The sequence below is a fragment of the Gracilinanus agilis genome, chromosome 4, assembly GCF_016433145.1.
Source record: "Gracilinanus agilis isolate LMUSP501 chromosome 4, AgileGrace, whole genome shotgun sequence".
NCBI classification, from domain to species: Eukaryota; Metazoa; Chordata; class Mammalia; order Didelphimorphia; family Didelphidae; genus Gracilinanus; species Gracilinanus agilis.
This window is the reverse complement of record NC_058133.1, coordinates 226,287,421-226,301,908: the sequence shown is the minus strand read 5'-3', so window position 1 is coordinate 226,301,908 and position 14,488 is coordinate 226,287,421. Positions and strand designations below refer to the sequence as shown.

At 41.2% G+C, this 14,488-nt stretch overlaps 1 protein-coding gene across 1 annotated transcript in view; it reads left to right on the top strand.

Moving 5' to 3' along the window:
• The window catches only part of ASPSCR1 (ASPSCR1 tether for SLC2A4, UBX domain containing), a 163,374-nt gene that overhangs the window by 144,974 nt on the left and 3,912 nt on the right, over nucleotides 1–14,488 (top strand). The window contains exons 11-12 of the mRNA XM_044672377.1: nucleotides 694–756; nucleotides 1,127–1,179. Coding sequence (XP_044528312.1) covers nucleotides 694–756; nucleotides 1,127–1,179 — 116 coding nt within the window. The remainder of the gene's footprint in view (nucleotides 1–693; nucleotides 757–1,126; nucleotides 1,180–14,488) is intronic.

Sequence of the window (14,488 nt, the reverse complement as noted above, 5' to 3'; positions counted from 1 at the left end):
TTGCAGATTGAATTTGTAGTTAGAATCATGGCAGCAGAAGGAGAAGGGAAATAGAACAGATTGCAGATGAAGAGCTCAGAGGTAGGACTTATACATTGTAAACAAGACAGAGAGAGAAAGACCATTTATGCTTATGTTGAAGACACAATTTGGCATTATCTTATAGCTCTCAGTGTTCTCACCTCAGCAGATAAAAGTCCTTGACATTTTGGTTGTAAGGGAATCCCTGCTGCTTAACAAGCTGCCTTCCTGACCTGCTTCCCTGTACTCCAGCAAGGATGAGTACACTTACATTGTGTGAATGAATAGGGTTCAATTTATCACTGCTGATGCTTGAATTAAATGCAGAGAATGAAAATATCTTTGCCACCTTGGACCAGAAGGTATTGGAACTGCCCATTTTGCAACATTATATTGCTCATGGACTTGTGAAAGTCCATCAATTTCTGAATTCTGCAGGCTCAGATTGAAAGTCCAGAAAGTTTGGGGGAGCGGGAGTGGGGGGGGGTGTCTCCTAGACCAGAGTCACTGGCCCCTCCTGACCTCCTAAATCCCATTTTAAAGGGAAATGAGGGGGTCAAGGAGCCCAGATCTTAAAATGTTTTTCTGGTTCTTTGTAGGTAAGTCATAGAGTCTAGGCTCTGTCCTGCCAAAATAGTGATGTATCTTCCTCTTTATCATCTTGTCCTACAGTAGGAGATTTGCAAGACTTTGTGAGAAGTCACCTGGGAAATCCTGAATTGTCCTTTTACCTGTGTAAGTTATTTCATTATTTCCCCTTCTCCCTTTTCTTAGAGCCCTGTCAGTTTCTGAGAAAATGGTGGGGAAGCCACATCAAGTAATAATTTTCCTTACCCAAATATCCTGCTGCCTGAGGGACTCACTAAGGGAGGGCAGGGACTACAGTTTGTATGACTGAGTGATTTCTAAACCAGGCCTTTATTCTGAATCTATCTCTTCCTTTCTCCACACACAGAATAGGATGCAGCTACTTGATGGTTTGGGTGATTTCAGTAATTCCTTCATTCTACTTTGCTTCTTTATCTTGGATTTTTTTTTTCCTTTGGGAAGTAGAAGGATGAGGGGAGAGATTATTCTTAACCTAACTAGATTTTTCTCTCCACAGTCCTTGCCCCTCCAAAAACCATCCTGAGTGACAACACGCTGACCCTCTTCCAGGTACTAGGGCTATTCCCTACTGTTGGTGCTGGTTGACAGTGGGCTCTCTTCCAAGGTGTGCCAAATAGGATCCTAACTAAATTTAAATGTCCCATGTGTGCTTTGGGGAAGGTATTAGATCCAGCCATTGGTGTCACAACCTTTTGGTTTGGCTTTCCTGTTGTGTTAATGAGGCCAGTTCCCTGTCCTGCTGCCTGTTCCTTCTGGGTCTGTACCCTAGCCTTTGGTTTCTCATAGGAGCCTGGTCATTGAGCTACAATCACTCTGCTGGGTTAGGGAGGTCTGCTGCAGGGTGAGGCCCCAAGTACTTGGAAAGAAAATTAATGGCAGCTTGTTTGCCAAGCATATAATAACACTTTTTAGAGCAGATTGAATTAAGAAGGGATTGGGCCCACTCTGAAGTTGTTTAGAATGGAGCTTTCTAAAATCCTCCACTTCCTGCTTGGGCCCCTATGAAGGGGATGATCTTGGAGCTGTTGTCCAGTCCCAGGAGCTGGGGCAAACTGATGTTCCTGAATAGAGCCAGAAAACTGATCCTAGGTTTTCTTTGGCTTGATATTTACCTTATTTGCCTTACCTTATGGGACTTAGCTCTCCCTAACATTGAATATTTTGCATTGGGATTCTCTTGCTTGGCTACTAGTTAGCTGGTTCAGGAGGCACTGGCCCCTCTGCTATCCCTCCCTGTGACTGCCCCTAGGTCCACTTGGATGGAGTAGGTGTTGCCCTCAGCCCTTCTCCCAGGGAGATTAGGGCTGTACAAGGTACCTTTGCTTCTCACCCGTTAGGAACGTTTAGTAGTTATCCCTAACGAATATCGCCATTTCCATTCCTTTCTCCCCGTAACTGTGGCCCCTTATAGACCCCTGTGGGTAAAGAGCAATTGGTCATATTAATCCTATTGGAAACTGAGTTAAAGAGGAATGTTTCTAACCTCTTTGCTTCCCTCCCCCATCATCCCTTACCCTACCAGGAGTTTTTTAATGTCTTCCCCCAGGAAGCTGCCTTAATGGTTTCCTCTTCAAAACTATTTAAGATATTTTAATTAATAAAATCTATTAGCTCCTTTCAAATGACAATGGCTTTATGGGCCTTTGAAAAAGGAGATATCCAAATTGGAAGTGGCTTATGAATGGGGAGGCTCCTGCCTTCTTTCCTTTGTCACTACCATTATAGGAAGAAGGGTACTGCTCTGAATAGGAAGGGAAAGGAAAAATGATAAAACTGAAGAATAAGAAATAGAATCAAGATATTTCATTGAAAGGGGATGAATGAAAATTATCTTTAGTAGGGAAGAGCCTACACCAGCTCTGTTTCTCTCTCTCTTTCTTTTTTTAAACCCTTACCTTCCATCTTAGAATTAATACTGGGTATTGGTTCTAAGGCAGAAGAGTGGGGGGTTAAGTGACTTGCCCAGGGTCACACAGCTAGGAAGTGTCTGAGGCCATATTGAACCCAGGACCTCCCGTCTCTGGCCCTGACTCTCAATCCACTGAGCCACCCAGCTCCCTTCCCCCCTTAGTCTTTTAAAATTTGTTTTATTACCACATTTCCTTCCTTCCTTATGTGCTCATAAGTTAGGCCTCTTTGTATCAGGAAACTTTCATATCTACCCTTTAACCCTTCTCAATTCTCCCTTCTTCCACTGGACTTTATGAGCAGGTATCTCCTCCTTCTCTCCCTAACTCTTCCTCTTGGGCAGTTAACTTGTTGATAAACATTTAATTTGGAAGATGCATCATTGTAGAGTGTAGGCTAGAGTTCTTGGCTCCATGATTCATATGCTTCCAATTAGGAGGCCCCAGACTTGTGGAGTACATGGGGCACTGACTTCACCCCATCCCACCTGGAAAAACCTGATTCCAGGTGACACTTTGCTCCCTACTACAAGCAGCCATCTCCTTTCATCTGTCAGCTTTGCCCCCAGTCAGCAGAGGGGGCCAGCCAGACCCGGCACCACTTCTACCGGGAGTGGTGTTCCTTCCTGCCAGAGATCAGAGTATTGGCAGTGACTGAAGGGAGGCTTTTCTCCTCCTGGTGAGCAACAGGCACGGAAAAGCCAAGGGGGCTTTCATGTCCCTGGCAAGTCTGTTGTTGTTGGCTGGTGTTCCCCCCCCCCCCCCCCCATGATGGCTGGTCCTGATTGAGAGGGGGTTGTTGAATGCTCCAGGAAAGTGACAGTCACCTTGGGGAAAGCCAGGACTTGTAGGGGTTTGAGTTATAAGATTTGGAGTATTAAAGAGTTTGCTGCAGGGAGGAACAGGCTATCATCAGGAGGAATGAGGAAGGTGGGTGGATGTCAGGGAAGTTTATAGCAATCCTCACCTCTCCCAACTATACATGCACACACATACATTCTTTGCTTTTAACCTTTTCTCTGGAAGCTGAGACACCTAAAGTGCTGACACAGTCTAGGCTCTCCCTCATCTCTTGCCTCCTCCACCCATGCAGCCTCTCACATGGTACTTGACTTCCAAAATGATTGTTATCCTTAATGGGGAATTGATACCGTTCTCCAAGGTGTTCAGCATTTCTTTCAGTTCAGTCTTTGTTTTGAAGATGCTTTTCCTCTAGGAAGGGAAATGCAAGCATGGGAGAAAAGATTCCCCTCCCAACCCTCTGGATCCCAGCCCCAAGATCTCATCATTGGATTATGTTAGAGTTGAGGACAAAAGAGTAGCTAGAGGGTACAGTGGTACCCTCTTGTAATAAAGGTAGTGTGGGGACCTCTTTCCCTTTCCTGTGCCCAAACTATTGCATCCCACAATTACAATAAAAGAGGAATACCCCCAAAGAAATAAAGGTTTTGATGTGCCCCCACCATTCCTTTATCCTATGGCCACCCCTTCTCTCCTTTTGGTGACTACCAGCTTAGCCCTACTTAGCTGCTGAAGGCCTCTCTGACTCTTTCCCTCCTCAGGCACAGTTAAAGCTTTACTTTCTTGCTTGTGCTTACTATGGAGGCTTTTGATTTCTTCCTACTCTTGAAATCTGCTTTGAGCTGCTGATAGAGCCTTTTCCACTTTGTCCTTTGTCTTGGCTCAGGCAGCATTATTTAAGGTTATCAAGAGTCTACAAATGAGCAGACTTCTAAGGCTGCTCTAGCCTCCTTACCTTTCGTCTGAGCAGAAAAGGTATCTCAATGGAGACTTCGGGGTCACTCAGCTGGAAGCTAGGATCTAGAACTTCTTTCTAGACGCTAGTAGAAAAAGTGTACTCTGACTGCTGTCAGGACCAGAAGAGTTCTGTTTCTAGCTCCAATTTCCATTGAAGTGTAGTACAGTGCTGGGCATATTATAGGCCCTCAGTAAATATTTTATGCCCAAAAAAACAAAAACAAAAGCTATGAGCCTAAACTGGAACAAGAGGAACTTAAATTAGCTGTCAGTGGGAACTTCCTCACCCAGATTATTTGTTTTTAGAAAGAACAAAGGTGTTTCTGGGATATCTATCCCTTGGTGATCTTATGGAATTCTTGTCCACAATTTCCTCGTCAGGTGAGTCCAAGACACATGAGATACAGATCAGCATACAGAGAGCTGGATGAGGTAATTCTGAAGGTCACTAAAGGAAGCTGTGAATTTTTGGTTAAAAAAATATGTAGAAGAGGGGAATGAAAGAAGTTTTCTGAGTTGTCATACCAAAATGATCTTGAATAGGGTCAGAGTCTTTTCTTGCTTGTAATAGGGCCACTTATTTTTCTACATTCCAGCCTCTTTAGCCAGAGGATAATTTTCTTTCTTTCTTCCTTCCTTCCTTTCTTCCTTTCTTTCAACCCTACCTTAGAACCAGGGCAGAAGAGCACTAAGGACTGACCAGTGGTGGTTAATTGACTTGGCCAGGGTCACATAGCTAAGAAGTATCTGGTGAAGGGAGACAGGACACGGAGGTGCAGTTCCAATTTCCAAAGCCTTCTTGGTGGTCCCTCCTTTTTGCTTTGCTTCTGGGTATCTAGAGTCAGGCATCACTTTATGGAGAGCTCAACTGGAAACCCATAGACTTGGGATCAATTAGATTTTTGAATAGTTTATGTGTACAATCCATTGCACTTAGATTAAAGTGTCAGTTTGAAATCCATTGTGTGTGTTTTCCTTTATTTTTTTTTTTCTCCTTTTTTCACATCTCTTGAGGTCAGGTGGAATTCATGAAACCCCAAAGAACCTGGCTTTGATGTCCAATGTAATGATAATAACACTGTGAGTAGCTCAGGAGTCTTTCATCCATGGATCTCAAAGCACTTTCCTAACACTAATTAATTGTGCCTCCTCTTTAACATGCCTCGAGGGAGTTTCCTGTTTCCACAAAGTGTATGTATGATTCCTCTGGCTCCTTTTACAATTAAAAGAGCAAAAGGAGCTTGTTGGGGGCTAAGAAAAGAGCTGTAAGAGATCTGGCTCAGAATCTAGTGAATAGAAAGTGGACTGTCATCTGTGAGACCAGACACTTATTTGGGCTATTCATTCCTCTGTCCCAGTAGCCTCCCTACTGTCTGCCTTGCTGCTTTCCTCAGACATTTGTTGTCTACTAAGAGCCAAAGAAATAAGTTGTATTCCCAGCTTGGATTAGGGACTGAGCACACTTGGAAATCGTTGGACAAACCTGGCATCCCTGGGAAGCTGGGAGCAGCCACTCAGGGCTAGCAGGGAGGAGGAGGTCATTTGACATCTGGCACAACAGTGGTTGCCTCCCTAGACCCTGCTGGCCCAGCTCCAGAGAAAAGAGTGAATTTTAACAGTCAACCCAAAAGTAAGGGGTCACAAAAACAGCTGTCAGCTTTTCTTAATGTCACTGTCATTCCCTGAGCTTGGAGTTCCTAGTGTAGATGCCAACCATATCAGCCAGGCCTATTCAAGACAAAGCTGTCAGCCGAGGTTTCTGTTCTTTCTTGAATGATTCCAAACTCTCTTCTTATTCTTGCTAATGGAGTAGTTTGGTTTAGGGGTAACCTGAAAAAGCATTGTTATTGTACTTAGGAATTGGTTCCATAAAATAATTTCTCTTCACATGCATTTTTCTAGTTCTTTTTGGCTTAAGTAAAGTGATGGGATGAAGCAAAGGCTCTGTTTCAACTTGACCACTATAGAGTTCAAATTTATCTTTCCCACAAAGACTATTTATGTTTAAATTTTAAATTTTACTTATTTTAATATTTTTCATGTTTACATGATTCACTTTCTTTCCCTCCCTTTTTCTCTCCCCATCCCAGAATTCCTCTGGGTTGTATAAATGTTATCATTTGATACCTATTTCCGTATTATTCATTTTTACCATAGAGCAACCTTTTAAAGCTGAAACCCCAAATCATATACCTGTATAAAGTGATACATTATAAGTTTTTCTTTTGCATTTCTATTCCCATAGTTCTTTCTCTCAATGTGGATAACATTCTTTCTCATAAGTCCCTCAGGAATGTCTTGGATTATTGTATTATTACTAGTAGTAAAGTCCATTACATTGGATAGTTCCACAATGTTTTACTCTTGGTTCTGCTCATTTCACTCTGCATCAGCTCTTGGAGGTCTTTCTAGTTCTTATAGAAACCCTCCAGTTCATCATTCCTTTCAAGACAATAGTATTCCTTCACCATCAGATACCACAATTTGTTCAGCCATTCCCCGATTAAAGGACACCCCCTCGTTTTCCAATTCCTTGCCACCACAAAGAGTTGCAGCTATGAATATTTTTGTACAAACATTTTTCATTATTATCTCTTTGGGGTACAAACCCAGTAGTGATGTTGCTGGATCAAAAGGTATGCATTCTTTTAAAGCCCTTTCTCACAAAGACTTTAAAGGAAGGTGATTTCTCCCAGAATTTTGGAACATGGTTTAAATTTGATTTGTGGTTCATTCAGCTATCTTGAAACAAAATGGTGGCAGACAGACTTTCATTTGAGCAAATGGAATTTAGTATAGGTTACTGAACTCTTTACAGATAATTGAACTGAATAAAATCTGCAAAATTAATTTAGATTATCTGAATATAAGTTGCTAGATAATTAATTGGTAGTCCAGCACCCTTCTAGGTAAGAGAAGTTTCATCCTGGAGTGTTAAAAATTATATGTAATGGGGGCAACTGGGTAGCTCAGTGGATTGAGAGCCAGGCCTAGAGATGGGAAGTCCTAAGTTTAAATCTGGCCTCAGACACTTCCTAGCTGTGTGACCCTGGGCAAGTCACTTAACCCCCATTGCCTAGCCCTTACTACTTTTTCGCCTTAGAACCAGTAGACAGTATTGATTCTTAGATGGAAGGTATGGGTTTAAAAAAAATCATATGTAATGAATCCAGATATGTACAATTGAGAGATACCTGATAGTTTATAGAGAATTCTTGCTTATGGGGAAAACAGGATTGTTTAAGGGGAACTCTTAATACCATCCAGAGGATTGTCCTTTCTCTCCTTGGGTCTCCATCTTTCCCTGATTCTTTAAGGTGATTTGGAAAGGCCTTGGGAATATTTGCCCACTGTGTGTGATTTAATTCTTTGGAGACTTTGCTAGAAGAGGCCATTGGGGAAAGGAGGTGGAAAATTATTTTCATGAAAAGAAAATTTGGGGCTTGGATAATTGCTCCTTCTCAGGCATGTTTGCTATATCTACATCTACATATATTCTTCATATATAGTATCATGATACTAACTGTGGGTGTTTCTTGCTTCTTGTCCTGAGCCCTTTTCTCTCTACCCGAGTGATCTTACTTACACTATGAAACATGAAATGTAAAAAAAAAAGAGAGAAAGGATAGTTCCAACAAATTAGGTAGGTCCTCACTAGAGCATCCATGGAGATATAGGAGTACAATTATCTCTTCCAGGCTGATTCCCAGGTCTAGATATTCAGCTCTGCTCTCTCTCTTCCCTGACCTCTAGTTCTGAATCATTCACAGTCTATTGGATTCTTAAAATTAATGTTGCGGGGGTATCTCAAACTTAATATGCCCAAAACAGAACACTTGATCTTTTTTCCTAAACCCAAATCTCTCCACTTCTTCCTCTACAAAACACCAATGTGATTTCCCGGAATTGTAGCTCGTATCACTCCCCTCCATGAAATCCAGGGTCCAGCAATAGTGACCTACTTGATATTCCTTGAACTTGATATTTCCCATCTTGGTCCCTCTGAACCATTGGACCCTCATGCTTGAAATGCTCTCCCTCCTCACTTGCACCTCCTAGAATCCCTGGGTTTCTTCAAGACCCAGACCAAAGGCCACCTTCTGCGGAAGGCCTTTTCTGGCACCTTCCGTATCATTTCCTCTAAAGAAGGTATTCTTAATCTTTATCAACCTGGGCAAGTTCTTCTCATAATAATGTTTTTAAATACATAAAATAAAATACTTAGATATAAAGAAAGCCAGCTTGTAGTTATCAAATAGTTATCAAAATTTAAAACAAAACAGAAACAGTTCATGGAACCTGTGCTCCAGAGCTACCTTTCTTCTATTCTGTATGTATCTTACACAACCCAGTTCATATAGATACATATACTTATACATATGCATATACATATACATATACATACACACATATATATGTTATCCTGTTAGAGTGGAAATGTCTGTCAGATCAGGGACTCTTTTTGTTTTTACTTTGTATCATTAGCTCTCAGAACAATGCCTGACACATAATAGAGTTTAATAAATTCTTATTGATTTTCCCCAGTGCCCTGGGAAAAAACAGTAATAGTTTCCTGAGTATCAGAAACATTTCAGAAGAATCCAGTAGATTTGCTGAGTTAAAGTGCTAACTGGGAGAAATTAAATTCTCCATTACATACATGGGAACTATTTTCCGAGGCCATCTTTTCCCAATGCTCCACTCTTTCATGCTCCAATAGAATCCTGATCTGAAATAAGAGTATCCTGTCCCTTTCTTAGCTTTCTCAGTGGTGTTTTTATCCCCTGTAAATAGTAGAGTTTTGTTGGATCTTGTATATGATTTAAGCTTAAATTCTGAACCTCTTAAACAAAAGTTTTATGAAGGACCCTTGGTGCATGTAACCTTTTTTCCTTTACCTAGCCTTCCATTCTTACATAATCTTATTTGCCACCTGTATTTCATGGAAGTCCTGACTCCTTTGGACCATGTGTGACTTTAAAAATAATCTAGGCGTGTCCCTTCTTTCCCCTTTCCTACCCCTCTTCCCAGTTTACACTGCATTAAGAGGCACGATCCCTAGGTTCCAGTCTCAACTCCATCACTGTGGTATGAGTTCTGGCTTAATTAGTTGTGTGACCCTACGAAAGTCACTTAACTTTTCAACTCTGAGATTCTGCAGTACCTTTCTGAGCTTCACTTTCTTCATCTGTAAAATGGGGATACTTGCATTACCTATCTAGTTGCAAGGAAAGTGTTTTGTAAACTTTATAGTGCTATGTAAATATTAGTTATTATCCTGGACCTAAAGGAAAGGAGCTCTTTGTAAATGCTTTGGGATCTGGTAAAAGGGACACAGAGGTTTGTTTGGGTTTTGTGTGCAGAGCAAAAAAGGTCACATTTTTTAAAATTCAACTGTAAACAATCTGTGGTTCTAAGCCTCTAGAGTGAGCTGAGGGCATAGTTAGGCATCACCGTCAAAGCTTTCCAGCAAAAGCTGGAATCCTAGTTGAGGACTTGTCAGGAAGGAAGTGGTTGGTAACATGGTGGAATGGTTGCTAAGTAGCTGAGAAATTCTGTCCTGCTTTTAGAGGGGAGGTGAAGTGGTAAAGGGGGAACTGTCTAAGAACTACAGACCCATTTAGTGAATTAAGTTAGCTGCAACCCATGGTAATGGTTCTTTTGCTAGGTTTATTTCTCCTCCATTTGACTTTTAAAGCCTTTCACAACTTAGCTTCAACTTGCCCTAACAGCCTCATTGTATCATTGTATGTTACTCCCTGTAGAACAAAACAATCTATATTCTACAGTTTAAGCCAAAATCTGTCAGAGACAATTAATTAATACACAAACATTTTTGCTTAGAGAGGTTCAGATAGGCACAGTTTTCCCTCCTAATCAGAATACCTTCTATGAACCAAGCAGATTACAACTTAGGCTTTGTGGACAAGTGGGTAGAGTAGTGAATTAAAGTGCTTAAATTCTCTCAACCTTAGTTTCCTTATCTGTAAAATGGGGATAGTAACACCTATCTCACAGAGTTGGGAAGATCAAATAAAATCACACATGTAAGATGCTGTATAAACCTTAAAATTCCATATAAATGAAATTTCACAGCAGAGTAAAACTAAGTTTAGGGTTTTTTTGATTTACTAAATAGAACAATAGAAATTTTAATGCTGATGCACCTTTGAAGAGAATATCTTCCCCAAATCAAATATGCACTTTACTTTCTCTTTTATTCTTCTCCAGGATTAACAAAGGGATACCTCTCTTAGTTGTATAAATAAAAAGATCTTCCCAATATTTGTTCACAGTAAACAATATTATAATGATCTAGTCTAGAGAATTAAGTTCCCTTCCTGAAACTAATTGACTCGTTAGGTCTTTGATTCCAGGGAATCCAAGTATTTTAATCCAGCACACCATCCTAATGTTATTTCTTAATGTTTTGTAACATCATTGACTTCTTGGTGTTCTATACTTCCCCATCCTTTTTCTACAGTCTACAATTATACCCTACACTGGCCTCTTTTGCTGATCCTCACACCTGATGGTCCATCTCCTCTCTCTCAGCCTTAACAATGCTTGTCCCTGATGTCTGGAATGCCCTCCTTCCTCTCTTCTGCATCTGAGAATCTCCTACTTTCTTCAGGATTCAACTCAAGCTCCACCTTCCATGTGAAGTCATTTTCTTATTCAATCATTAATGTTTGTGATAGATTAACTTCTCAGAGTTAAGTTTTTTAATCAGTTCAAATCAGGAAGCACTGAAGTATCTATGCATGCAAAACATTATGTGATGGGAATACAGAAACAAAGGCCAAAAGGCCTGCCTTCAAGAACCTTATATTCTCTAGAGGAATACAATATACAACAGATTTAGAGATAAGCAATTACTTATTAATTAAAGCCAGAGGAGAGACTATTACTGTAACAAATAAGGGAGTCAGGAAATATCTTATATATGCAATAGATCTCAGCTGATTGTTGAATGAGTAAGGATTTCATTCCGATTATAGGGGGAGAAAGAGGAATTCAGCCTCTACAAATGCCTAGAGATTACAAATGGAATGATGTGTATTGGGAAAAGCAAGTAAGACAGTTTGGTAGGGTATGAGGAGCAATAATATGAAGTGTTTGGAAAGATAAATGAGTTCAATTATGTAGGGCTTTAAGTGACACATAGAGGAGTTTTTATTTTATCTAGAGGCAATAGAGAGCCACTGAAGCTTCTTGAACAAGTTGGGGCCATTTTCAGACCTGTGCTTTTAGGAATATTGACTTTGCAACTAAATGGTGGACGGGTGGGAATAGGGAGAAATTTGAGGCAAGGAAACTTCAAGAAGGTTATAGAAATAGTTGAAAGGTGATGATGTCCTGACCTAGGATGTTAGCCAGGTAAGTGGAAAGAAGGAGGTGGGTGTAGAAGAGATTGTAGAGGTAGAATGGCCACACCTAGGCAATTTACTGACTTTTTAAATATTGGTGGGGAGGAGGGATGGAAGGAAGAACAAGTTTTGAGGTTGACTTAAGGATTGTTCACTTATGGAGGTTGGAAGGATGGTGGAGACCTCAACAGAAATAGATAAATTTAGAGGAAGGAAAAGATAGCCAGTCTTTTTTTAGTATGTGAGGCCTTATTCTCTCCCATTTTATAGTTCAGAAAAATTGAGGCCTGATTAGGCCTAGTAGTGGTAGGGGAAATCTTAGCTTTTATCTACCATTCAACTTTTATTTTATTGCCACCTTGCACAAATCTGAGAGAAGAGGCCATAAAATGTCATATTGTGACATGTTTTTAGCATTGGGGAGGAGTATACAGAGATTAAAGAAAAATTCTACCAGCTTTATGTATTCACCTATGTAGGCAAGTTTATTGGCAAACCATCTCTGAAAAGTGTCAGGAAATAGAAGTATGCCCTTGGCATCAACACTCTATCTACAATGTGTTTGTGGGTAGCTCGAGAGAGCTGTGACACCCCACTACCTCCCTCCTCAGTGTAGGAAAACAAAGTTGGAAAAAAATGAATCATGGCCCTGGCCAATCCTTAGAGGTTAAATGGGAACAATTGGTCATCTTCTCTGTTGTCATATCTTACCAGTAATAATTACTGAAATTTTTAAAATGCTTTAAGGTTTGTTGAGTACATTCTCATTTTATTCTCACAGACACCCTGAAGTAAGTATCCCAGATATTCTCCCCATTTTACAGATGAGAAAGCTGAGGTTTAAGTAACAGTTTTAAAGTAGTGTAGTATACAGATCCAGGTTCAGAATTTTTTACTCTCTGCCTCTACCAAGCAGAAGCTGGCCAGTTGGTGCTCTTCTCACCTTGTCCCCGCTGTTCTTTGACTTTCTTTTCCATTTCCCCCAGTTGAATTACCATTTGGGGCATTGGGTGGAATTCCATTCCCTGGCTTGGTGCCACCTTAATGATAACCAGATTCTACAACAAGGCTAGTGACATCCTAGGGATATAAGGGGCCATGAGAAAGCAAGCCTATTCCCAAGGCTTGGAATTCTGTCAAGTTCTGAGAGCAACTTAAAAGGGAAAACATCCCTTTGAATTCCAAAGGATGAGCAGACAAGGCTCTCCAAGCTCATCTCTTGGCAACTGACTGTGAGATGGGGAAGCAGGTAATTGAGTATTGACCCCCTCCCCTTTCCCCCAGTATCCCTGAGAGTCCACAGGGTTACCAGATGAAAATGGTTCTTGAACTCTGAGCTAGTTATACTCAAGACTTGTAGAGGTTGTCTGCAGCAGGCAGCTAGCCTGTGGTCGATAAACACTGGATTTGGAGTCCAAGGATCTGGGATTGAATCTTGGCTCTGCTATTTATTACCTATGGAACCTTGGGTAAGTCACCTCTCTAGGCTTCAGTTGCCTTATTCCTTCGTGCTCTAAAACTAAGGCTTATTATCCCATGCTACTATTGAAAGGCAAGAGTGGGACAGCTAGGTAGCACAGTGGATAGATACAGTGCCAGGCCTAGAGTCCGGAGAACCTGGTTTCAAATTTAGCCTCAGACACTTCCTAGCTATGTGACCCTGGGCAAGTTACTTAAACCTCAATTGCCTATCCCTTACCACTTTTCTGCCTTAGAATCAATGCTTACTATTAGAAGATAAGGTTTTTTTGTTTTTATTTTTGAAAGAAGGAAAGTCAAGAGGGAGGAAAGGCCTCGGAGCCGTGGCTCAAAAGTACCAAAGCAAAATCACAGACAGGGTATGGGCACAGCCTCTGTGACATTTGGGCCATTAAAGCTTCCAAACTGTTCTCACCAGCTCAGATTTCTCCTTCTGCTTCAAAGACTTAGATGTTTTGGTCTTTCTAAATGGGTAGACAGGCTGCCCCAGAGCCCTGCACCCCAGGCTGCTCCCCAATCCTGGGCCTTCACAATTGGATTTTCAAAGGGTGCCTCTTGCTCTTTTTTTGTGTAAGCAGGGTGGTAGCTTAGATTTCAGCATTCATGTGCCTAAGTCTTTGAAGCCCTCATTTTCTTATTAATCTTTTAATGTTCCCTCCCCCCTTTTCTCCAACAGACTGTTGGCACTTTAAAGCTGCTCACAGCCTCTAATGGAAAGAATGTTTCTGTCCTAGCAGCTGCACATTACCCCCATGGACAGCTGATTAAAAAACCACCTCTGACTGATCTTAAAACTTCTGATTCTGTTGAGCCCTGTGGACAAGCATTTGGCCTAATAGATTGGTCATTGGTCTCTCCTCTTCTCCTCCTGCTCCCACTCCTGGTGAAAGTGCCCCAAGCTTAGGTGGCATAGGTTATGAGGGAGATTCTAATTTAGGGAGGGCAGTATAGAGAAAAGTCAATGAAAGAAGCAGAATTGGAGCAAGAATTAGAAGAAGGGCCAGGAAAGGCCAGGGCAGGTTGTTTATGGTATCTGTGGCTCAGACAACTAAGGGTGGAGAGGTAGAGTGGCAGTGGCAGTGATTTCTTCAAGGGCCTCTTCATTGCAGACTGGACTTCTTTGCTCTTTAAGGAAAGTCTTTGGACTCTCGATTAGGGCAGTATTAGGAAAGGAATAGGAAAAAGCTAGAATTGCCTTTTATTAGTTTCCTATACTTTCTTTTACTCAGCACATTACCAGATATTATATATATTTCAGCTAATCCGATGTGGTTCCTTCCCTTATGAGAACTTATAGTTTAATAAAGTTGATATAAACAGGATAAGGCATAGGTGATTTTACTG